Source organism: Lepidochelys kempii, chromosome 11, assembly GCF_965140265.1.
Source record: "Lepidochelys kempii isolate rLepKem1 chromosome 11, rLepKem1.hap2, whole genome shotgun sequence".
In the NCBI taxonomy this organism is placed as follows: domain Eukaryota; kingdom Metazoa; phylum Chordata; order Testudines; family Cheloniidae; genus Lepidochelys; species Lepidochelys kempii.
In genome coordinates this window covers 66,786,369-66,811,361 of record NC_133266.1, presented here as the reverse complement: position 1 = coordinate 66,811,361, position 24,993 = coordinate 66,786,369, and the positions used below count along the sequence as shown (strand labels likewise).

The following is a 24,993-nucleotide window of genomic DNA, read 5'->3' as shown; positions in this document are numbered from 1 at the left end:
AACTCATGTCTGTAACATGTTTATTGCATCTATTACTCATTTATTAACCCTTCATAAGCCATTTATAAATAGAATCTTAGACTTCTCAATTGTGGGTGTTCAGCACACTATTTCAACCTTGCTGAGAGAAAAGTAACACCCAACCCAGTCCCTAAAGCACATTGTGAAAGTTCAAAAAAAAGAGTCCCCAATTACCATCAGCGGTTGGTTGACTGAAAAAATGAGGATTTATGGCCCAGCTTGTTAATAACACTCGGTCATGCTCTCAGGAAGATTACATTTCTAAATTGGTATCCAACACACATGATGGAATTTGCAGTAGACATAAGAAGTAGTTTGATGAAAACATAGCATGCATTTTATGCAAAGAGGGGCCATTAATCTTACAAAAGCAATTGACAAAGGTTTTAAAGGGATGTGACAGATTACAGGTTGATCACAGTCCTGTTGCAGATGCCATGTAAATGTGTCTTAATGTAATTAACAACAACAAAATGGAACCACACACAGCAAAATTGGAAAAATGATTCAGTGAAGCTATGGAACATTTCCATTACTTAGCCAACGTGACTGATCCTAAATACAAAGGTCATACGTTGAGCCCAGAATGGGGAGAAGAAGCTGAAATGTGGCTGATGGCATAGTTGAGTTCCTTCCCTCTCTTTTATCATTTACAAATGAAAGTCAAGATTCTGCCCTAAATCTATGTCTGGGAAGGAGGTTGTGTCACAGATCATTGCCTCAAAAGGGGGCAAAACTGTGGAACTAAAATACTAGAAAACTGGACAATTGATTACAGAATGCTGTCAATTTTTTTTTAAAAGATTAATACTCCTCTCTAGCTAGCTCATTATCGAACCAAACATGCCTTTACCACATTGGGACTAATTTGGCCAAAGCTTTGTAATAGGAGATGAGTTTAAAAAATAAACAATACTCCTGGCATGCTGAAAGTTAGGTATATCCTTAAGTATCTTGTTGAATCAAGGCCTTAATAAAAGCGTTTCAGTGTCTAAGACCCCAATTCACTACAGCACTTAAGCATAGGGTTGACATTAAGTACATGCTTCGATCCCATTGACTTCCTTTATAACCAATAGGGCTTAAGCATATGATTAAAGTTAAGCACATGCTTAAATGCCATGTTGAATTGAGATAGACTAAGTATGTTACAAAGTGGATCACATAGTGTATGTTTTGTGTTTCATTTCACAAAACCTTTGTGGGTTTTTTCAGGTTTCCTACTTTATTATTATTTATTTATTTATCTAATCAAAAACTGTGTCTTTTAGGTTGGGAACAAAAGCACAACCATCCCAGGTTAAATCAAACCTTTAATGGCAACACAAATACATTTATTAAAGGTTTATTAATTTCTACTTTAAGACAAAACTCTCATAATAGAGATAACTTTTAAATAAATGTTATTTAAAAACCAACTCTGTTTACTTCTCATTTCTCTAGGGTGCAGCTTTTCTCCCCGTGTTTGCTACTTACCAAAGCTATTTGGGCCGGATTCTCATTTACACCAAAGACCCGTTGCATGACTCTAGCAGTGCAGAGGAGCCTTAAAAGGGGGTTTTAATTATTTTAAAAAATAAGAAAGAATGTGTAATTTGTTTTACATTGAGACCGTGATATCTATCCAAAGTAAATTTTTGTGACTGTTCTAAACCCTTCCGAGGATGGGGCCTATAATAAAAATATTTACAAGCCAGAGAGACAGCAGCATAGCAGTGGGCTTAAATTTTCCATGGTGATTAGTGGTTTTGGTCGCCCAGCTTGAGACACCTTTTTTAGAGGGTGGATGTTCATGCCTCTTAAAGCATCTCAGGTTGAGTGCCCAAAACCACTCTTGAAAACATTGCCAACAATCATCATGAAGTGCGAGCCCCTAGCATCAGCAAGTCCCATGTTACAAAGGTATTAGACAAAGGATTTGTGGGTTAAAATTGGGTGATAGAGTGGACTTTGACATGGCTACACTATATTCTGTTACAAGCAATAGGATATTGGGTCTGTGTGTTCTGTGTTCGATGGTTTCTTGATGATTCTCTCCACTGTAGGTGAGCGCCCCTTCCATTGTAACCAGTGTGGAGCTTCTTTTACGCAGAAGGGGAACCTGCTGAGGCACATCAAGTTGCACTCTGGGGAAAAACCGTTCAAATGTCCCTTCTGCAGCTATGCCTGCCGGAGAAGGGACGCCCTCACAGGACACCTCAGGACGCACTCTGGTGAGCCTTGAATGTCTCCTCTTCCTTCTTGTTTTCTTCCTTGTAACTGTTAAATCAAAGTAGGTTATGAAATTGCAACCACGTTTCCTGGTGAATTAGTTCTGGGCTCACCGACACACCGAGTCCTGAATTCTGGGGAAACCCAAAATCCAAATCAGAACTTTGTGGTTCAGACCTACCTCTTGTACAAATGAGCTCCTGCATGGATGCTGACACATTTCCCTTTGCACATCTCGTTAGATGCATCTTGACTTCAGCGTTAGATTGCGTCGACATCTTAAGCCCTAAGCATCTGTAAATCTCAAAGACGGATCAGAATAAATTAGTTCATTTTTATAATGTATTTTACTATTCATGTCACATTCCCTCTTGACATCTAGTAACTTCCATACGTTGGTAAGATTTATAATACTAATTACTTGTAGGCCTCAGGCATGCCATTAAGCCACAATGCCTCCTAAAGTATAAGGAGGATGCAGCAATTGCACCCCCATTGTAGAGAATGCTCCCCCCGTTCAAACCACCTCCACTGGAGCTATGGTCACATCCTTTCAAATTCTCATTGGCTCCCGCTAAGGAGTCCAGTGCTGTCAGTGGCACTTGACTGTAGCAGTCCCTGTGTTGAGGGTCATGCATGTTGTGTCTGGCCCCTGCACATGGGCATCTCAAGGGGCCAGACTACTTGTACACTCTTTGCCCAACTTCCTCACTTATGGGGTAGCCAGACACAATCCACCCCTTCACCCTTGAAAAAGTGAAAATCCCCCACCATTATCTGTCCCCCTAAATTGTTCATCTTTTGGGGGGATATCATTTACAGGAGACTGTGTTTTAATTGCTGAATGACCAGAGATAATTAGACTGTCTGGAAACTGTTCTACTTACCTTTTTACTGATGAACTTGTTTAATGAATTGTAATATGTGATTCTTGGTACACAGAAGTACCCAGCAAAAAATACATATGGAGTATCATGCGATGAATTTCACACATTGTTCTGACCGTAACCGCTTGAAATATAGTAGAAAGAACAAATATTTTTATTTTCAAAAATGAATCATGGCAAAAAATAACCCATATTACAAAAACACATTCATTATGGTTTAAGATCATTTTCATAAGATGACTATAGATATTGTTACCTAGATATAGGTTCTTCACATTTCCTGTGTGAAAATATAGGGCGGATCTTGTACTTTTTGCATGAGAATGAAATGTTGCTGTTCAGTGGTGATATTTTTAAAAATTGCCTAAGTCTTGTGCTCCTCAATGATTCATTTGCACTTGCAAGTTCTGCCTTTTTAGTTTTGAACTCCAACTTCATTTGAGGGAGTGTCTTCTATCTAAGAGGTGGGTTTTTTTATTTTGTTTTTTACTAGCTCCCCTCACTGCACTATATGAGCACCAACATATTAACTATATGTTAATAGACTGTCCTGATAGTCTAGAAAAAGAAGCTGATCTAGAAGGTCTAACAGAAGCCTAGTAGACTTCATAGAGTCTTTGCCTCTTTTCCCTTCTCTAGTCATAAAACTAGATACATCAGAAGTGAAACCTGGGAATGAAGATCATGATGAAATATGAGACCTCAGTCTGGTCTTAAGTGAAAGCACTACAGATCCAAGTTGGGCTGGTTTAAATCAGCACTGCTCCACTTAAGCACAGCTCTCTTGATTTATTTGCACTGCTGAGGATCTGGCCCATTATTTCAATGTGTGTGAAACTCTTAACCCTTAAAATGATTTTTAATAATTAAAAGGACACCATCAAATTAAAATCACATTTTTCTCTGAAATATTGTTTACATACTATTCATAACAGGAAATACCCAGGAGTACTATAGGAGAAAGAGACTGGTGAATTTTTTTAAACACCTAGTTTTTCAGCTTGTTTAGTCTGCAATTTTGGCGGCACTTTGTGTTTATGACACCACTTAGACAGTTTCACTATTTCCCCTGTGTAGTCTGTTAGTCAGTTTTCCCCTCTTCTGTGTGTGGGTCTTTCACACAACAAAGGAGGAAAGGAAGACATTTTAAAAATAGGAAAATGTGATTGTAAACCCATAGAAATTAGCATCTCAGCAGCAGCTAAAGTACCTGGAACTTCTTTTAACTTTTTTTAAACTGAATAGATTTTGAGTTCATATCTTTTATTGAACCAGCTTCTGTTGGTGAGAGAGAGAAGCTTTCAAGCCACACACAGCCCTTCTTCAGGGCTGGGCAAGGTACTTAGAGCATCACACCTAAGTGCATTTAGCTGTGATGCTTGTCTTTCTCACCAACAGAAGTCGGTCCAATAAAAGATATTACCTCACCCACCTTGTCTTTCTAATATCCTGGGCCTGACACAGCTACAACTGCACTGCACATAGATTTTGAGTTGAAAGTTTTCCCCTTTTATTCCCTTTTTTTTTTTGGCATTTCTGTTTTCTTTGTACTTGCATAATATCTTCATCCATGGATTTCGGAGTACTTAAAAACATTAAAAACTATACTGTCCCACCCTTATTCACTAGTACTTTACAATGCAAGTATCCCCAAAATGAAAGTATTACTCAACACATAGGTACCACTGAACATGTGTAGTACTGGCATAATTTAGCCTTAAATAATTAGGGGTTTGAGCCTACAATTATATACTATTGTGATTATTTATCTTTTACTGACATTTGCAGTTCTTCTAAACTATGTGTATATATTTTCTCCCATCTGTAGCCCCTTTGATTTCAGGAAGGTTATGATGTCCATATAGGATATCCATAATCTTATGCATGGGAGTAGACTCGTGCACTGGATTTCACTGGGACTAGAGAGACTCATGGGAATTCAATAGGATAGTAACTATTTGGAGTATTGGACCCACAGTCCCACCACACCGCTGTGACACAGGTATATGCTGTTCTATGCTCATTTTGAAGCTAAGTAAATTGGGGCACAGAGAGGTTTGTTGTTCCAAGATGTCCAGCAGAATTGGGTATAAAGCCCAAGAATTCTGACTCTGGGCACAGTCTAAACACGTACTTTTCTGTACAGTTTATGTACCCAGGGAAGACTTCACAGGAAACAAAGGTGATGCCATGGCAGTGCTAGTCAGGAGCCTTGGGTTCTGTTCCAGGCTTTTCCTCACACTTCTCCTAGAACTTTGGGCACATAGTTTATAGCCTGATTTTTGAGATTCTGAAAACCTAGAACTTCTATTAAACTCACTTGCTAGGCTGGATACTCAGTACCTCTGAAAATCAGGCCATAATTAACTTCCCTATGGCTTAGTTTACATTTGTACAAAGTGGCATAATATTTTCCTACCTCTCAAAGGTGCTGTTAGGCCAAAGCAGTGTTTACCTAGTGCACTGAGATCCTCAGCTTTGTGTTATGCATTTTTACCCCTCCCCCCCAAAAAAACTCATATGTTAAAAGGGCATTAAGTTTGTGAAGTCAAGCACTCAAAAATTAGGAAATACCAGAATTAAGGTTGCCGGAGCAACCTTAATGTGGCCTCCTTGGACATACACATTATAATACTGTCTTTTAATTACATGATCGTATACTGTTAGGAATTCTGTCTCATTCAGTATGTGGATGGACTTGCTCTGGGGATGAATCAGGGTTGTGCAGTGAAGGAGGCTGTCCTCTTTAAGACCCTGCATCATGTCTTGCAGAAGTTGGCAGGTGAGTAGTGAATGAGGTAGAGGATTACTGGAAGATAATGGACGACCTCACGGTTAAGGCACTTGAATGGCGTCTTGGAAAATTGGATTCTATCCCTGCCTCTGCCGCAGAATTCCTAAGTGGTGCTCGACAAGTCACTTAAACTAACATTTCACAGGTGGTCACGAACACTGTGTTCCTCATTTTCTGGGAGTCTGATTTGCAGAAGTGCTATGCACTCGTAGCTTCAATTGAAGTCAATGGGAACTGTACTTTGAACATATAAAGTGAGATTCAGTGCTAAGTACTCTGAAAAATCAAATCATCGGCATCTGAAATTGGGCACCCAAAATTAGTGAATACGTTGGACCTCAATCTCTTTGAGCCTCAGTTCCTCATCTGTAAAATAAGGATAATAGCACCCCTTCCCTCACAGAGGTGTTTGTGAAAATAAATTAATTAATGTCTGTGAAGCACTCAGATTCTCTAGTGATGAATGTCATAGAAGAGCTTATGAGGAAATTCATATTTCTGTCTTCAGAGTAGGGCTTAAACTGTAAGTAGTAAATAAGGCCTGGGGCCACATATAGAGCAACGAGGAGAAAACATAATATTAAATAGCTGCTTTTTAAGCGTCCATCTTGTGCACTGAATAAGATGGGTCCTGTGGAAGAAATAGTATGCAATCATGTAATTACAGACTGTGTCATAATGCATATGCACAAGGGGTCTGAATTAAGGTTACACAGGCAGCCTTTATACTGCCATTTTCCTAACTTTTGCGTGCTTTGACTTTGTAGCCTAAATAATGTTCATTTTTTTGTGTTATAGATAACAAAAGAGCCTACGTTAAAAAGAACATTTTATATATATTCTTTGCACTATATAGATATAGAGAGATATAGATAAGTCTATATCATAAAGGATTACTGATGGAAATGTAAAGTATGCTTCCAAGGTATTTTTTTCATTTTTAAAATTTTTATCATGATTGTTTGTAACAATATTTGTTGTTGTTTTTTTTCTTCCCCTTGTTGTACTTGAATGCTGGCTTGTTATTCAAGAGCTGTTCAATAGCACTGAGCTAATGGTATCCTTTTTATTTGTGAAAGGAAGCCAGTGGAGCATTTGTTTTAAAAAGAACAGCCCAGAAAAAATTGCATCTTAGCAAAATACATACAGCATCTAAGAAAAATGGCATGCCTGATGGAGAGGCACATTAGCTATGAAAATAGCCATGAAAGGCAGTTTTCTTACTCTGCTTTACACTTCTTGGGTTGAAGTCTCATTTTTTAGGGCCTTGATTGCGAACCCCTTCCTCATGTTGATGAACATTCACCATGCCAGTAATCTCACTGAAACCAGTGGGTCTACTTGCATGAGTTAGCATTCTTCAGGGAGGAGCAAGGGCTGTCCATTTCAGTCTTCTGTGACACCTTGGGCTCTAGTCATTGGAACACGCTCACAGTGGAACGGAGCAGGTAAAATTTTGGGTATGGGCATGTGTGGACGAGGAGCTAGGAGGAATTCTAATTCTGCCTGAGCTAGTGACTCAGTCTGAGCTTTCTAGTGTCTCAATCAGTCCAGCTGGAATATTGCAAGAACAAGCACAGCACTGAAAAATAGATTAACCAGAGGTTAGGAGTCTGTTACAGGAGTGGATGGGGGAGGTTCTGTGGCCTGTGATGTGCAGGAGGTCAGACTAAATGATCATGATGGTCCCTTCTGACTTTAAAGTCTCTGAGTCCGTGGTGCTGTTGCCACTGTGGGAGATTTGCTATTGACGTCAGTGGGGCCAGGATTTCGCCCAGTATTTTAAGCTGGACTTGCCTGCGTTGAATACATTATGGATGGAAAAGAAGTTACACGTGAGCCAAGAGTCAGCCCTATGGAAAAGAGAAGAAATATGTGATATGCATGCAGGGGTTGGTTTGTAAGGCTCAGTTCCTCCAAGTTATGTACGTGTCTATCTCTTGTTTCTTTCAGTGGGAGGTAGGTGCCTATATACCGTTAAGGAACTGCTTCCTCCACCAACTAACCGGGTTTGATAACCTGTTGAGAGTTTGTTTTGATGATCTAATGCATGTAGCTCTATTTACTGGGTGCTGCTTCTGCAGAATGAGGCAGGACTTTCTCTCCTTCTCTGCCTGTTTTGCTTGTGTAGTTTTGGTTAAAGTCCAGTGGAATTAATCTCTTACTCTTAATGAAATAGCTTTGTTATTTGCTTGTTAGTCTTTGGAGTCTTAAACGTTGTTAGTTCATACACAGCATTGGGATGGCTGCTGTTTTCCCATTAGTGCTTGCAGTACCTTCTTCAGTCAGCCTTGCGCTCAGTTGTAGTGTCTGTAAAACCTTAGGTTCCCTGTGTGTCTGGTTCCTTGTTTTAAATATGAATTGAAAAGGTGAAAGGATTAAACTATGTTAAAAGGAAGAGGAGTTGATTTGATATAAGGCCTTCCATACTTCCGGCATCCCAAGGTGAAATTCACTCCTGAGCAGAGCTCCAGAACAAGGCTCATACTTCACTTATTTCCAGCTGAGACCCAATTTTGAAGGCTTAAGTGGTGCATGACCCTCTGCACAAGGAGGAATTTCATCCTCAGAGTACTTTTATGGTAGTAAGTATTCATAGTGCAGCAACTACCCTACCACGAGCAGCCATTATGTACTGAAATATATCTCCCATACTAAATTGTAGTCATTCCCAGATTCTCAAAGGACCAATTAAGCTTCTAACTCCCATTGATTTTTCAGCGGAAATTAGGAGCCTAAATAAGTTTGAGGATCTGGGCCTTTGAGCCTTTTCTCTTGAGTGACCATAGCATCACACACCACTGTTTTCTAAAAGTGCTACGGGAACCTTCACCCAGCCCCAAAAAAACCACATTTTGATTTTATTGTACAACTTTTTCTGAAGGAGATACAGTTTCGCCCCAAACTATAAGACGAAAGTTTATTTTGCTTATCGTGTTTTTAAAAAGATAAACCTTCTTAAAGATTCCCTAATAGTTGCAGAAGTTATGAGTCAATTGCCAGCTGTTAAACCCAGAAGATCTGTTTCTTACAGATAAGACAGACAAATAGGAGAAGTGCCTTGGCAAATGCGGGCAGTGCACTGTGGACTGGGCTTACCAAACACTCGCTGTCTGATAATGATGAGTGTTGATTTTAAGAAAATAAAACATCATGCACGTTTGGGCTTTAGGGTCAGGGGGCTGAAGGAGAGATACTTGATACTATTCAAGAGTCCAACAACCACTCCCCTCTTCCCACTTCTCCCCCCACAGCAAATCTTCTAAGGATCATGGTCATGCTCATAAACATGTGTTACCTGGCTGTGTGGTAAAGGCCAGGTAATCCAAAACTCCTCTGGAAGGCCATTGGGTCAGAGAATGGATGGGAACAGCAACCAATGCACAAAACGGGAGTTATGGAGCTGGTTGGTGCATTGGTAATGCTAATCCAGATTCTCTCCTGCAATCTGTTCTGCTCAGCATGGGGAGGGTAGATCCAAGGAGCTGGTTATGGCTCCCTCTCAGGTTGCACCAATCTAAGGAGGGGCTGCTCTAATTTACAACAGCTGAATATGGTCTCTAAGTGCCGTTTGTAACTTGGCAGAGAGGAGCGGCACTCTTTTCTTCCCCCAGCATGTCACTCATTACCTTTCAAGTGTCATTCCCCTCTCCCCACCGCCTGTGCCAGCACGGGATAAGGCAGCTGGTGTGGCTGCGGTCTCTGCTAGCTTAGTGCCAGCTGACAGTTCCCCCACACGCACACCTGGGCAGTTCTCAGCCTGGCAGCAGTAGCCAGATTCTGACCACTTTGCATTGCTCAAGCAGCACAAAGGGTCTGTGACCAGGGCAGACAGCTTGGCCCTTGATCCCTTGCATGATTTTGTCACACTACTGTTAGAGCTGCTGTTTAGATGGAGAATACGGGGCCTCACCTGACTCACCACTGGGTTATATCAGCTTTACACCAGTGGGACCCTGTAACCCCGTAGTGAACCAGGCCCAACATATGTTAAAATCTACTTATGGGTTGGCGGGGGGAGTTGACTTCTGTAAACCAGTTTAAATCTTCCTCTTCTGGGCTTTTGTGCTACCCCAATACAGTATGTGTAATTTCAGTGGGAACAGACAGACAAAGGAACGTGATCAGACTGTTACCTATGGTGCAGGGGTCTTTCTTAACAGAATATCTAATCATACCTTTAACATTTGAAGTGGTTGGACTTCTATCAGCTCCCTTGGGATGCCAGGCCCCTACCCATCTGCTTTTGCAGCTATGAATCTCTTCCTAATATTTAACTTACACTATCCCTTCATTAGTTTCAGGTTATTGTTCCCTGTAATACCATCATCTGGGACTGTGAATAATTCCTTTACTTTGTTTATATTGTGATTTCGATAGCTTTTCCAGACTATATCCTCTGTGCCCCTTCAGTCATCTCTGTTCTCCACCCTATAAATTCTTTGATCTGGTCTTCTATCTTATCTCCCAATCCTTTTACCTTTTTTGTTGCCCTGTTTTAAATTTTCTCTACTTTTGTATTTCCAGCCGAGACTGGGGGTGGGGCAGCAAAATTAGAGGTGGTAACCGTGGAGGAAGGATGGTCTTGTGGGTAAATGCTAAGCTAGAGCTAGCTCAGACCCAGGCTTCCTCTGTGACCTTGGACAAATTAATTTAATCTACTCTCTGCCTCGGTTCTCTGTCTGTAAAAATGAGGATAATATCACTTCCCTACATCGCAGTAGGGTTGTGAGGGTAAGATGCACTCATGATTGTGAGGTGCATGGATTCTGTGATAAGGAGAGTCCTATAAGTACTTAAATATTTCAGTGTCTGTTACACCAAGGCTATGAAGATCTATGTATTATCTCCTTAGTTTTACATATCCTTGGTGCAACAGTGATATGCGTTAATTACTAAGTGGAAGGAACTTCATAGTGTTACCCTCACCACTTCAGTATTATACTCTGATAACTGGCTGATTATCTCAGGCAAAATGGTAAAGGTAGTTATTTTAAATAATAAAGTACTTAGGCTTCACTTTTCATCTTCAGTCACTTTACAACCATTAACTATTTAATCCTTACCAGACCCATGGGAAGTAGATACATATTATTACCCCATTTTTGCAGATAGGGGAAATGGAACTGGAAAATCTAAGGATCTGATCATCTACAGTTGAAATCAAGAGGAGCTGGGGGTGTTCAACACCTCTGAAAATCAGACAGCTTGTCTCCCTTAGTTTGGATTTAAGGGCCAGTTTTCAGCCATCCCAGTTTAAAACATTTGCCTTTGTACATACAGGGCCCACTTGGCAAACATAGGCACCAAAGGAGGATTTGTATATTACGTGTCTCTCCGTGTGCCCGATATATAAAGGACAGTCTCTCAGCTAGAAGACTTAGGGACAAACTTTAAAAGGGCCTGAGTCCTTTAACTCAAGCTGTAGAGGCTCTGGGGGATGTAGGGGTCAATCGTTGGTGGGAACCAAGATGACAGCCGCTACACAAATGTTGTATTTGAATGCTCAAAATGGCACGTAAGCACATAAGCAGGAATTTAAGCTCCTAAATGCTGCTCTAAGCATTTGCACATCTTGTATAGGGCCCTCTTTGGAGATTTGGGTTTGTCGTTGCATTAAAATTGTGATAGGCTCAACACACAATCCTGCCACACCACAAATTTCTTAGCTGGCTGCAGATACTTTTTCAGAGGAGACAACCCAAGATGGCATCAATGAGCCTGCCCTTATTGTTGTTGATAAAACATGGTTTTCACTTAAGTAAGCTGGAGCGGAGGAAAAACGAGACATTTTCTTGGATCTGTCCCATCTGAGCAGCTCGATGCTACAGCTGCTTTGAAAGCAGGGAAACATTATTTTCACTGGGAAAAGCCTTTCTCAGCATGGCCTACGTTGGGAGCAAATCTAACATGTCAGCTAGGCTTTGACAGTTCTTGCAAGGACCTGAAAAACCGCTCACTTTAGGACACTTTGGCTCTGGATCTGAAGTGTGTGTCTTTGGACCCAGCTTTCACTGCTATCACTTAGCCGTTTTATGGGGCCATGTAAAATGGAGACCAGAAACTGGTCAGTGACTCTGATAATAAGCAAGACCGCTAAGGTGAGCGAGGTATTTTTGCCATTCTGAGGGAAGCTAAGAGAGATTGGAGAAAAAAATTAACCTAGTTAACACCATACCACGGTGGAGTTGGACAAGGCTTCTACTGATTTATTCTCCCATGCACTCAGCAACCTGCTGTTACGAATTGCCTCAGGTCTAAGATATTGATGGATCTCACTGGCGAAGGAAAATGAGAGAGAGAGGGAGAAGAGTTTTTTATAGTGAACCTGTTGTGAACCCTGTGTGACTCTCTGCATATCTACTTGGAATTGTACGTGAAAAGCAATGAAATTTATCCTGAAGGTTTGCTCTCAGGGGAACTATATTTTCACCGGATTGCACCTCTCTGGCTAGTTTCCCATTTTCTGTTTGATCTAACTGTGAATTCTCCCCACCTAATGCCCCTCCTTCTTTCCTGGAGGTGGTTGATAGTTGATTACACTGCGGATTACACAAGAGGTGTCAGTTGCACAGATGTTTTGCATAACTGTGCAGTACTGATTTCAGATATAGTGCACCAAGTTCTCCTCCATGCTTTGCAACAGAGTGGTGAGATAGATATCTTCATTCCTGAACCAAGAGGAACACTGCTTACATCATGCCCCATTGAAATTTCACAAGGAGCACCTGGTTATGATTATACCAACCAGACAATTATTCATAGGCTGCAAAATGGTTGTGGATTTTGTTTTGTTTTTTCCAGAAAAGTGATCATTAAAAGATGTTCATTCTTTTGATTTTTTTTAAAAAAGAATAAAACACAAAAAATACCTTTATGTGGGTTCTAGGCACCCTGACAGTTTTCAGCAAAGATGTCACCCAGCAGCACAATACAATGAGAAAAGCTCACATACCAGCCTGTGCGGCATAACGCCCCATCTCAGAAGAGAGAAGGTTTTGTACTTTTGGCAAATTCCAGCTGTTTTGATTCAAGAGTGGGAGAATGAGTTTTATAGCCAGTTGACCTTCATGGAGAATACAAGCTGCCACCTCTCTCTTATAATGAGGTAGGTCAAGCTTGAGCAGTCTTACTGATCTCTGAGAAGAATAGCCTTGTGGTTAAGGCATTGGAGTGGGGCTTGAGACCTGGGTCCAGTTCCTGGTTCTAGCACAGACTTCCTGTGTGACCTTGGGCAAGTCACTTAGCCTCTCTGTGCCTCAGTTCCCCATCTGTACAATGGGGATAATAGCTCTGCCCTACCTCCCAGAGGGGGGGAAATTAAAAAAGATTGTGAGGTGCAGATATACGATGGTGATGCGGACCAGATAAGAACCTGACATGGATAGTCCTTGGGCAGGTCACTCGCTTTCTTTGTGCCTCAGTCCCCCATCTGTAAAATGGGTATTATAACACTTCCTTTTCTCTCACCTCTTGCTTATTCAGATTGTAAGACCATCTATAACTGAGCTAGTGTGACAGGGGAAGACGGATGCTCTCTCAGACAGGCCGATCCCAGGCTATTTTGGGCTTCAAACTCCTACTGGAAGACCGGCCCATTACCTGTAAAGAATCCATTGCTGAGAAATTGATGATGGAGTTTTTATATAGAAAGGCCTTGGGTCCATAAAATTTTCCTCATCTGTGTGCTGTTCATCTGCATGCATTTTGCTTATCTCCTTGGAGATTGTGGCTTGCATCAGAACAGCTAACCTTGACTGTAGAAGGCCTGGCATTTCTAGTTTGTGGGAGGGGAGCAAAGCTGGAGCTCTGCTGCCGTAACTTGCAATGGACATAAAGTGAAATTTTTGTACAATCTGATTAGAGCAAAAATAGTTCGGTACAACGTTCCCTATTGAACATCTTGCCCTGTTACATCCCACCTTAGCACATCTTGCGTATTTCGCATGAGACGTGTGGGGGTTTGAGTTTCTTTCATGGCTAATCCCATCCCTCAAATATCAGAACTGTCCACCCAGTCTTCTTTCTGTCCAAATAGCTGAATCTGCGGGATTGGTATGTTTGGAACTCTGTGGCAGTGGCGAGGCCGTGTGCCAGCTGCATTACTCACTCTGTCTCCAAAGGAACAGGTTGCCTCTCTTTTCTTTATAGTCTCCACCCTCTCCCCTTTCTTTTTCCTCCTTGATCCGTATAGGAGAGTCAGAGAAACCTGCTCATCCACAACCTGTCCCTTCTTGCCAAATCTTGGAACAGTGCTCGTCATTCTTATTAGGTGTCAGGAATAGATTATGAAAACAAAAACTCTTGTCCACAGTGTATCCCTGTACAGCTATACTGTAAAAGGAAAGACAGTGTACGGTAAATACATGATTTAAAAAATGAGCTCAATAAAGACAGCTAGCTTTTGGAAGAGGCTTTTTATTCTGAATTTCATATTGCAACACTGCTCTTTTTCCTCTAAAGTGCCAGTGTGGAATGGGGAAATGATTTAAGACAAAAGTAAAGCACATTCATGGAGATTTAAGAAACTTAATCTTAACTATGCTACATCTTAAAATGACAGGAGGAAGGAAGGGATAAGGTATTTACATAAATCTTTTAAACAGAAGGAGTGAGGTTCTGATCTCTATTATGGTTGGGCAAATCTGAAAAAAAAATCCATTGGTTTCAATGGAATTCTTCTGGTTTTGCAGCACTGCAAATGCCAAGTGTTCAAAAATCAAGAGTCAAGACTCTTAAAATCAGTGATGGGCTTAAAAATTACGAGATTGTAAAATAATGCATTTGAAGTTCTTTTTATTGGCTTTCTGGTATTGGAGCTTTAGGGTTAACGTTTCCAAGCTCTTCTCCCCAATCCCATGGGCTAGAAACTTCCTTTCAAAAAAATGAAACCTGAGATTCTTCTATAATCACCTAATTGCAGGAACTGGAACTTGACAAAAAACACCAATTATTGTGAGACTTGCAGTACAACTGGAAAGAGTTGGCAACAGTGCCATCAGATCTGGCTCAATATAGGTAGCTACCCCAACCCTACGAAAAATGCAGGGATACATTTTCAGCATGATGTGTGGAACGAAACCACTTGACTCCTAGCAGTGGAGCATCTCCCAGTAAAGCAACATAGCCAAACCTTTATGCACCACAGTGTAACTGTCCACATTAGACATACTAAGAGAATGCAACTCCATTGATGTCCATGGCCTTATGTAAGAGATTCATTTGTCCCAAAGGGGTAGTGATGAGTGAGCCTCAAAGGATTTGGAGTTTGGGTTCAGTTCAGTTTCATATTCAGATTTTGTGTACACTATTCTAACTTCCAGAGTCTGCTGAAAATTTTGCAAGAACAGGCTCTCTCATAAGGTTGCCACCACTTCTGCTATAGTCCATGCTGAAAATACAATTAGAACAATTTTTCTAGTATTATTTGGGGCTTTCAGGTCCAATCGTGATTGAAATGTCTATGAACAGACCTATGGGAACAATCCAGAACCTTCCAAAAAGTTTGCATTCAGTTTAGTTCTTGAAAGGAGGGATTGGCAAGTCTTTTTGCAGAACCAATTAATCCATCCCTAATTAAAGGTTCTCAGATATTCATATAAGAGCCAGATGCTGGCCTCCAGGAAGGGCAAACCAGCCTTAAACCTGCTCTCTCTGGTGGGAATGAGTCTCAGTCCACCATAGAGACAGCAGCACCATGATCTGCTGGCCACTTAACATAGCATTGTGCCAGCGATAGGACAGGGGCATGCTGGAGGAGGACAATATGCCTGGATGGCACTATAGTCCGACAGTTCTCAACCAACATTAGAAATTGGCATAGGCTACAGCAGCCTTGAGGCCTCCCCTTGACTTAAGTGAACCAAGTGGCGCCCTGGTGCAAGTGAGGATCTGACTCCTCAGACCCTGCCAGTTGGTCCCCCTCTCTCTGCAACTGACCAGCTTCAGCCTTTATTTTTGTATTGCCGATGAACTGAAACATCCAGGCATCTCTATATGCCTATCAAGGAAAGCACAAGCAGGAGCAAATGCTTTGGTGAGGAGCCTTGGTTTTTGATAAAAAGAAGAGTGCATATCTACATCCAAATTCTGTGTGGCCCACTGGCCCTTGGCATGCTGTGCCCAGTTAGTCCTTGGGCAGGCTTGGTTTGCAGCTAAGGAAATAAGGTGATGTAATAAGAGCACCTAAAAATGTAAATAGCTATAATATAAGAGCGTTTTTTTCTTAAAGTCACAGCTCCTGAAGTCAGATGATCACAAGAGAATCGCAGTGCAAATATTCTTCAGGGTGGTGGAGTTAATACAGGCCAAGCTCCTACTGAATTACTGTTGACTTCAGTATGAGTTGGTGGTGCCCAGTACCTCACAGAATCAGGCCCTTTGTTTTGAATGTGTTTACTAACTAAATTATTACGGTTTCTATTACATTACAATCGTGATTATTATTTCTAAAGTCCACAAAACGAAAGCAGGGGCCCATTCTGCTAGGGGCTGTACACACGCCTAGTGAGAGACGGTCACTGCCGAAAGAGTTGACGATCTCCGTACAAAAGACAGGAAAAGGATAGGAGGAAAGAAGGCTCATTATCCCCATTTTACAGGTGATTCACTGAGGCACAGATGTATTAAGTGCCTTGGGCACACAAGGAGTCTGTGACACAGCTGGGAACTGAACACAGATCTCCTAAGTCCCAACGAATGCCTTAAGTGCAAGACTACTTTTCCTCAAACTTTAATTTAAAAAAAAAAAAGTAGAATAGGAAAGAGAGCCTGGTGAAAGCAAAGATGTTTTACCCCCTCAGCATACTGAGGAAATGATAAGCTTTATACTTTTCCTCAAACTGCATTTAAAATTAAGGAAAGAAGCAACCAGCTCTGAACTTTCTCATGGAAACGTCTCCTGTGCATATTTTTTTAGCTGCTCCATGATCCTGAAATTCCGTTAATTCATTCGAGTTTCCTAAATTCCCTGTTTTAACTTCTCTGTTTCCACATAGTGTACCAATGGGTTTAGAGGTCGCTGTTTTGTTTTCTGTAACTGCCCTGCCTTAACTTTCAATGCAGACCGTTTCATGTGGGAGGCGGGGGTTAGTCTTTTGGTTTAATTTTACACCTGTATCTTATTTCCTTTTCCTTTGCAGTTTGAATTCATCTAGTGCTTGTATTGCAAAACTAATTGCATTGGTAAGCAAGCAAACTCTGAGTGTTTTAAGGAACTGCAAATTCTCCAGAAGAACTGGGAAAAGTATTCAGGCAAACAGGAATTGCTGCATTTTTCTTATGACGCAGATTAATGGCGCCTTCCTGTCAGAGGTAGGCACTTGAGGTTTTCAGTAGAACAGAGGCTGTCCGATACCCCAGATTCATTTCTCATGTAGTTAAGAGCCAGTCCCCCTTTTTAAAATATGTCCTTCTTGTTTCCATTCTGGCGGCTCCACAGAATTAGACCCACAAAAGCTGATCCTAATTTTTCTCTCAAGGGCGGCACAACCTCACTCCAGCACTGTTCCCATCTGGGGCTACCCTTTGAGTAGCAGAGGGATTCTGTCCCGAGCTGTCTGTGGCCTATGCGCCATATGCCCACCCATAACAGGGAACCCCTCAGTAATGATACCCAGGGCAGTCATCTGAGCGTGCTCAGAGAGCACTTCCATGCCTACAGCTAAGGGAAGAGCTTTCAGAAACAGACTGCTTGGCAAGATCAAAGCAACAAGCAACTTTAAAAATGAAATGCCCAAAGTCTTGTGCCCTCGGTTCATGACTGTGGGCATTGTGCCTTCTGAGCACACGCATGGGTTCTTCGAGACGAAGTTAGTCGCTAATTCTCTATTTAGAGAGCACTGTTCCCAGCTGGAACAGTAAACTACTGGCTATATCCTAATTGTGCTTCCAGCAGCAGATAAGAGAGCTCAAATTATTGCTGGAGGAACTTTTAGAGTGGGATTTTCAAAAGCTGAGTTAGGTCCAGTACTGAGTGCTCTTGAATATTCCACTTATTTTTTTTTTAAAGTTCCCTGTAGTTTTGTATTTTTATGAGATCTGTTTGCCGAGGGCAACCGGAATAGTGGGTTAAGGGCAGAGGGACTCAATCAGATTGGTTTCTCTTTAACCTTATTTGACACATGGAAGAGAAGACAAATATGAATGCTTGAGCTGCTGATGTTTGTGAGGATAACTTTGTGCTAAGCTGCTCATTGGGCGGTGGGAGGAGAGAAATTATAACTATAGAGTCTCTCCTGTTTTTGGAAGCAGTGCTGGTTTTGTTGGATTCCGCCCTTGATCGAAGTAGGTAAAAACTTCCTAATCTACTGCTTAGCAGAAACGAGGATCTGGCAATATTTTCCCTGTCACTGTCATCTCCATGACAACTTGTTAAAAATCTGTTTTCAAAACTGATCTTTTAATGTTGGGAAGAGGGGAAACGAAGCTATTGAAATGAAAACCAGAGCATGAAGATAGAATCATAGAATATCAGGGTTGGAAGGGACCTCAGGAGGTCATCTAGTCCAAATCCCGTGCTCAAAGCAGGACCAATCCCCAATTTTTGCCCCAGATCCCTAAATGGCCCCCTCAAGGTTTGAACTCACAACCCTGGGTTTAGCACACCAATACTCAAACCACTGAGCTATCCCTGCCCCCCATAGGAGGGATAGGTCTAGAGTGTCTGTTCTTGCTGTCTCAGAACACAAAAACAAGGGTACATTCAGTGAAACTGAAAGACAGCAAGTTCAAAACTGATGCAATGAAATATTTTCCTTACAGAATGCTGAATTGAGACCATGGAATTCATTGCCACATGATGTGATTGGAGCTAAGAATTTAGCAAGATCTAAGGAAGGATTGGGCATTTCTGTGAATAACTAGATTATCCAGAGTTATTGTGCTTTTTTAAAAAATACTTTGGAAGGGACAAAACCATCACAGAGGATAGATTATCCGACATTTGCCTACTGCACCTTATTCTGAGACAGCTGGTACTGGCCACTGTCAGTCAGTGGTCCAAGCTTTCATTTCTTGTGTCACCAATTCAATAGCCTCATTGTATAGGCCTTCTGTATTCTGAAAACACTTTGGACCAGATTTTGCTACCCTCACTCACCTTGAGTGGTACCTTGCTTGACACTGAAGTCAGTGGGACTGCTTGTGGAGTAAAATGCTACTCACCTTGAGTAAGGGTGACAGAATTTGGCCTTTGACTTTCCTTTTTGACTTTGGGACAATTCACTGCCCAGAATTGTGAGGACATCAAACATACTTGCTGTGGACATTATGGTAAAGTGCTAAGGGACTCAGTAAGGTGTACAAGAGATTAAAGAAAAAAGAACCAGATCCTTAAGTGGTGTAAGTTAACTCCAGTGCAGCTATGCCAGTTTATGTCACCTGAGTATCTGGGCCATAGTCTACATTTGTTTCTCTGAGAGAGAGAAAACTACCTGTCAAGAAGTGTTTGTCCAACAGCATTCCTGATATGATCTGCGGATTCCACACTCTGTGTTGCATGCATGAGCAGTTCATCTCCAGTTGGGATTGGTAAACGCAAACCTTCAGTTTCAGATGAGGTAAAGACTCAGCTCCTTAAGTTCCTTAGAGGCGGATGCACTAATTACACAGACCAGAAAAATAAGACAATCAAAGCACTTCCTTTCTTCCTCGCTGATTTTTGCTGAAACTGGATTAAAACCAAAAGAAGCTCATTGGTCTATTTCGGAAGGTTTGTTATGTAAATAGATTTACGTGCAGCATGCCACAGTACTATAATGCTAACGGTCTGAACTGCAGTAGACAGTCCAGAGCCAGGAAATTGTTAAGGCTTCGTTTCTATCCTTAATACACTCCTTCCCATGCACCTTTGGTGCCTAAGAATTGTACATAGGGATGCCACTTGCTGTGGGGAATGCCAAATTTTAAATGATCCTATATATCCCCTGCAATGGTTCTCCAACTTCAAAGGAAAGTTATAGCCAGGAAGAAGAAATCCCACAGCATTTAAATAACGGTCATCTTGCAATCTGAAAAATGCCCAGTTACTTAGGAACTTCCTGGTTTTTATTAGTTTATCTCACAACCTTAGTGCTATTTAAACAGCGGTTTTAATAGCATTTAACCCTTTGAGTGTCTGCTATAAAATTCATGGGAGCTTTACAGAAGTCGGGTATACCTGAGAGACTGGGAGAATGTTCTGATCTGGCAAAGAATGAGGTAGTGTGTTTGAATCATACTCACTAAACCTTTGGGTTGAGATTTTCCTAAACTACATAGGGGATTTGGGGGCCTGATTCTCATTAATTTTGAATGAGACAGGAGCATCGAGATCCTTTAGGCAGCTTTGAAAATCTCCCTCTTAATACCCGGGGGCGGGGGAGGGATTACAAGCAAAGGAAAATACACCGGAAGAGTTTCTATCCATTAAAAGGCATGTTGGATGAGTGTAGCTACCTTCAATGGCAAATCATATTTAAAGCCTCTGTGGTCCTCTGCAGTCATTTAAAACAGGGAGAAAGTAAACTGTGAGGCTTCTCTTTATTCCTTCCCTTTCCCATCATGCTTTGCAGGTATCCAGCTGGGAGGGAGCATCCTTGCCCCTCTCCATCATGAGGGATCAGCAGAGACTTAATTCCCCCCCGACCTCTGCCATATGCTCTCACAGAATCCATCCCCCCTCCAAATGGATCCAGCTCTTCCCATGCCATCAGGCCTGTCTGTCCACCATTCTGCATAATTGAATGGAGAACATCCCTGTGATGAGCTCTCTGCCATTTAAACCTGAGCTGTTCACAAGACATTTTCCCTCTGGTCATGGCAGTGTAATCTCAGACACCACCTGGCAAAGGCAGACGCAGAGGGGAACTGCAGGACCTTTCAGGAAATGCAGGTTAGCAGGCATCTCCAAAGCTGGAGCATTGCATGCCCTCTTTCACCTGGTAGTGTGACAGCTAATGGTAAAATGGATTCTTTGATCTAAACAAACACACTTTGGGGATAGAATCATAGAATCGTGGGACTGGAAGGGACCTCGAGAGGTCATTTAGTCCAGTCCCTTGCACTCAAGGCAGGACTAAGTATTATCTAGACCATCTCTGACAGGTGTTTGTCTAACCTGCTGTTAAAAATCTCCAGTGATGGAGATTCCACAACCTCCCTAGGCAGTTTATTCCAGTGCTTAACCACCCTGACAGGAAGTTTTTCCTTACGTCCAACCTAAACAGCCCTTGCTGCAATTTAAGCCCATTGCTTCTTGTCCTATCCGCAGAGGTTAAAGAAAACAATGTTTCTCCCTCCTCCTTATAATAACCTTTTATGTACTTGAAAACTCATGTCCCTCCTCAGTCTTCTCTTCTCCAGACTAAACAAACCCAATTTTTTTCCATCTTCTCTCATAGGTCATGTTTTCTAAATCAGTAATCATGTTTGTTACTCTTCTCTGGATAGTCCTCGCCCTCCACAAAGAAAGTGCTTCTATGCCTTTAGTTCCACTCATGAATTTGAGAGGTAGAACTTTCACAAGAGCTGGACCTAAACTATGGAACCTACTTCCATAACAGATAGGAATGAGAGCAGATCTCTTCATTTTCAGAACTAACGGCAAAATTCATCTCTTTGAGCTTTCTCTCAATAAGTTCTTTGCAAGCACCGCTCACAGAGAGACAGCACATACAAACACACAGCATACAAACAAGCCAGCCTAGAAACTAATCAAGCTATTTCTCCTTTGGCCTGGAAAGGACAAAGAGGTGGCAAGAGATTATCAGTGTTCTATTTTAAAATATTTATGGAGTTCTTGGAGATTGGGTGATAGTGGCCATGTAAGTATCTGGATGGATAGACAGATGTAGCTACTTAGAGGAACTGTGCCAATGAAATGGATGTTTGTTTGTTAATTTTTTTTTTTACTTTTGGCATACACTCCACCTACTTGTTTCTATTCCTGAGGGTAGTTGGGATCATTTTTGTACCTCTAAAACAGTGCAGATTAATTAATGAATAAACATGTAATCTGATTGATCAGATTAAATAACAGAGCTAATAATCCATAGCAAATGCAAGCGAAATCTTAGAGTAAAGCATGAATGTCTGTAGATGGAAGTATCTTTAAAAATAAATAAGGGGGTAACTAGATCCTGAATTATAAATTGGCATTGGCACACACTGATTTACACCATCTGAGAACCTGGCCCAGATATTTTATATAAAGAAACTATTGTTGTGTGAAACAATGTGTTCTGAACAATATACTTTCTTTCCTATTTTTGTTTTATCCGTTCATTCTGCCAAACTGTAACAGGGATAAAGTTTTCAGAGTTAATATATAACCTGATGTTTAGCACCTCTCATTGCAGAAGATCAGGCAGGACTAAATGTTGGCTGTACAGTATTTCACTGCTAGCCTGCTTGGTTTACAAAACCATAAACAGCTGCCAGGTAAGCGCAGGTGTCGGCTGCTGTTTTGTGCCCCGAAGGTATTTATAGACAAGGTGGGTGTGTCTAAAAAACAAAAGAGTGAAAATAAGTGTAAATGTTCCATCATTGTTTTAATACAGGCTGTTTTAATACAGTACTACAAGTCTATGGATGGTGTTATAGGACAGACTGCACTATTCCAGGATAGGATTGCTAGGACAGCATGTAGTAATTAAAGACCAGAATCGTGACTTGTTGACTCTGGTACTGAAAGTTAGGGTGAGCCGTCTTTCAATTGCCAGCAAGGGCATGAAATACAGGACAGCCTTGTAGTTTGCAAAGCATTTGTGAGCCAAGTAATTGATATTAACCTTCAGGTCTGTGACACTAGGCCAGGAAGTAATGAAGTGATAGGAGTTCTCTTTTTCTTTCAAGCTCAAAGTCAAGAAAGTTGTTGCAGCTGTATAAACTGTGTTTAGGCCTACAGTCTTTGTAATACTACACTAGAAAATTTGAACCTGTACTTTTAGAATTAAACTTCCCAAGTGTGGAGAAACTCTGCATTATACACCCAACTTAGAACAACACTGAAACTTTCCAAGGTGAAACACCATCTGTCCACTCTCCTGAATGAAAAGAGAACAACAACAAAAGCAAATATAAATGCCTTGATCCTCCAAAGCCTCACTCACGTGAGTAACAGTTTGAAAAATTGGCCCATGTTTTAGAACCTGGTATAAGATTTTTGTTATCTTTTTTTCCCAAGCAATGCTATGATGTTGCTTTCTTGTGTTGCAATTCATTAATAAGCAGGTCTTTTATTCCCAACTCATGCTCTTGTGCAGTGATGGGACTAGTATGTGTTCAGAGCTAAAGTTTTTTCTCTTTGATCCACATTGTGGAACAGAATAGCCTTAAAGTGATCTGCCAGGTGGATCAGACATTAGAATTTATCTCACATGTTGTTGCCTCGCTTTGGACTGACAAGTGCAAAACTTTAACCCTTTTAAAAATCACCAGCCAAGATTTTCAGTACAGACTAGTGATTTTGGGTGCTCAACACGAGATGCCTTACAAAAGGCCTGACATTCAGGGGGTGGGTGCTCAGCCCTTTTCTGAGAATCAGACCCCGTGAAGGATGTGTTAAACTGGATGCTCACAAATTGAGGCACCCCAAGTTACTAGTCACATTTCTGTATGTTCACATTTATTTGCTCTGTAAACTTGCCAGCTTCTGGGTGCCGATGTCTTGGATCTTGCAGATTGGTGTGGGTATGTAATCTCCCAGGCGAAAATCAAAGAGCCCCCATTAATTTCAATGAACACATTTACAATCATTAAGGAGCAGCGCTGGTTGTGAAGGGGAAGCAGGAGTGTACTGTGTACTTCTCAGAGCCTGAGTGCATTCAGGTTTGATTTTAATTTGTCGATAATTTATTCAGGGTCTGTTATTCGTGCAAATATTTGTCTGTGGGAAGCTTTGGGGACATGCAGCTCAAGAAAATAAAGTGTGTTTTAATTACAGGCCAAAGATATTGTACATTACTGGGAAGGCTTTGTTGTCTTATCTTGACAATGTCTTTCAAACTAATCGTTAGTACCCGCTAAACCATATGACCCTTCCCAGCTTAACAGGATAATGTGTCTGAAAATGTTCCTGCTATTCAGCCTAAATTTTCTTTTTTTTTCTAATTCAATCCCCTTACTCCTACTCATGCCCTACCCTCAACTGTAATACCCTAAATATTTCCTCTTCTGTTTGACATTTACTTCACGATCCGGTATATTGTTGTCATCTCTCTCCCTTCCTTTTAAGTCCTTGATTTGTCAAGCTGTAGATATGGTCCAAATTCTTCTACATCCTTGTATGACCTCCATTTCCTTAGTGTGTGAGCAGCTCACAACTTTCATAAATTTATTTTCATAACACCTCTGAGAGGTAGAGAATTATCTCCATATAGGGAACAATAGCAAGGAAAGACCATGGAACTTTTGCAAGGTCACACAATCAGTTTTTGGTAAAGCCAGGAATCGACCCTAGGTCTCTAGAGTCACAGACCCAGGCCTTACCCACAGAACCGTACTTCCTACCTTTGGTAAAAACTGATCTCAGTAGAGTAGTTCTAGTTTTACACGGGTGTAACTGAGTGCAGAATTCTGTCCAAATCATTCCTAAAATGTTAAGCCCTCTTATCAGAACTCCCTCTTAATTGTAAACATCTGTCTCATAAGGAAGTGCCCGGGCCTGAACACAACTGAATGTCTGATATTTATTATAATTATCAAACAACGATGTCATATAGACATTACACTTGGGTATGTAAGAACAGTGTCCTTCATTTTCCTCCCTGACATGTTGTATAGAGTTCTGATGTGCTGTGAAACAGCTGCCAAATCCCACATCTGAGAGAGCTACATTTCAGTGGTGATTCTCAAACAATACACAATCTGTAGAAGTAAGTTTGATGAAAGGCTCTGTTTTAAATATAAACTGATACTAATCATCATGCACTTCATGCTGACACGTTCCTGAATGGAAACTATTACATATGCCCTATTTGAGTAGCATTATTGGAATTGCCAATAGCCACGTTACCTTGAATGTGGTTCTAAAAATTCAGCACTTTACTTAATTATTCTCTTTGAATCCGGGACTATCATTTACTATTTGCACAGCAGCAA

The 24,993-nt window shown here is 41.2% G+C and overlaps 1 protein-coding gene across 3 annotated transcripts in view; it reads left to right on the top strand.

Moving 5' to 3' along the window:
* The window catches only part of IKZF2 (IKAROS family zinc finger 2), a 128,982-nt gene that overhangs the window by 85,113 nt on the left and 18,876 nt on the right, over positions 1–24,993 (top strand). For all 3 annotated transcript variants that reach the window (XM_073306722.1, XM_073306723.1, XM_073306721.1), the window contains exon 5: positions 2,067–2,234. In XM_073306722.1, the coding sequence (XP_073162823.1) occupies positions 2,067–2,234 (168 nt within the window). The remainder of the gene's footprint in view (positions 1–2,066; positions 2,235–24,993) is intronic.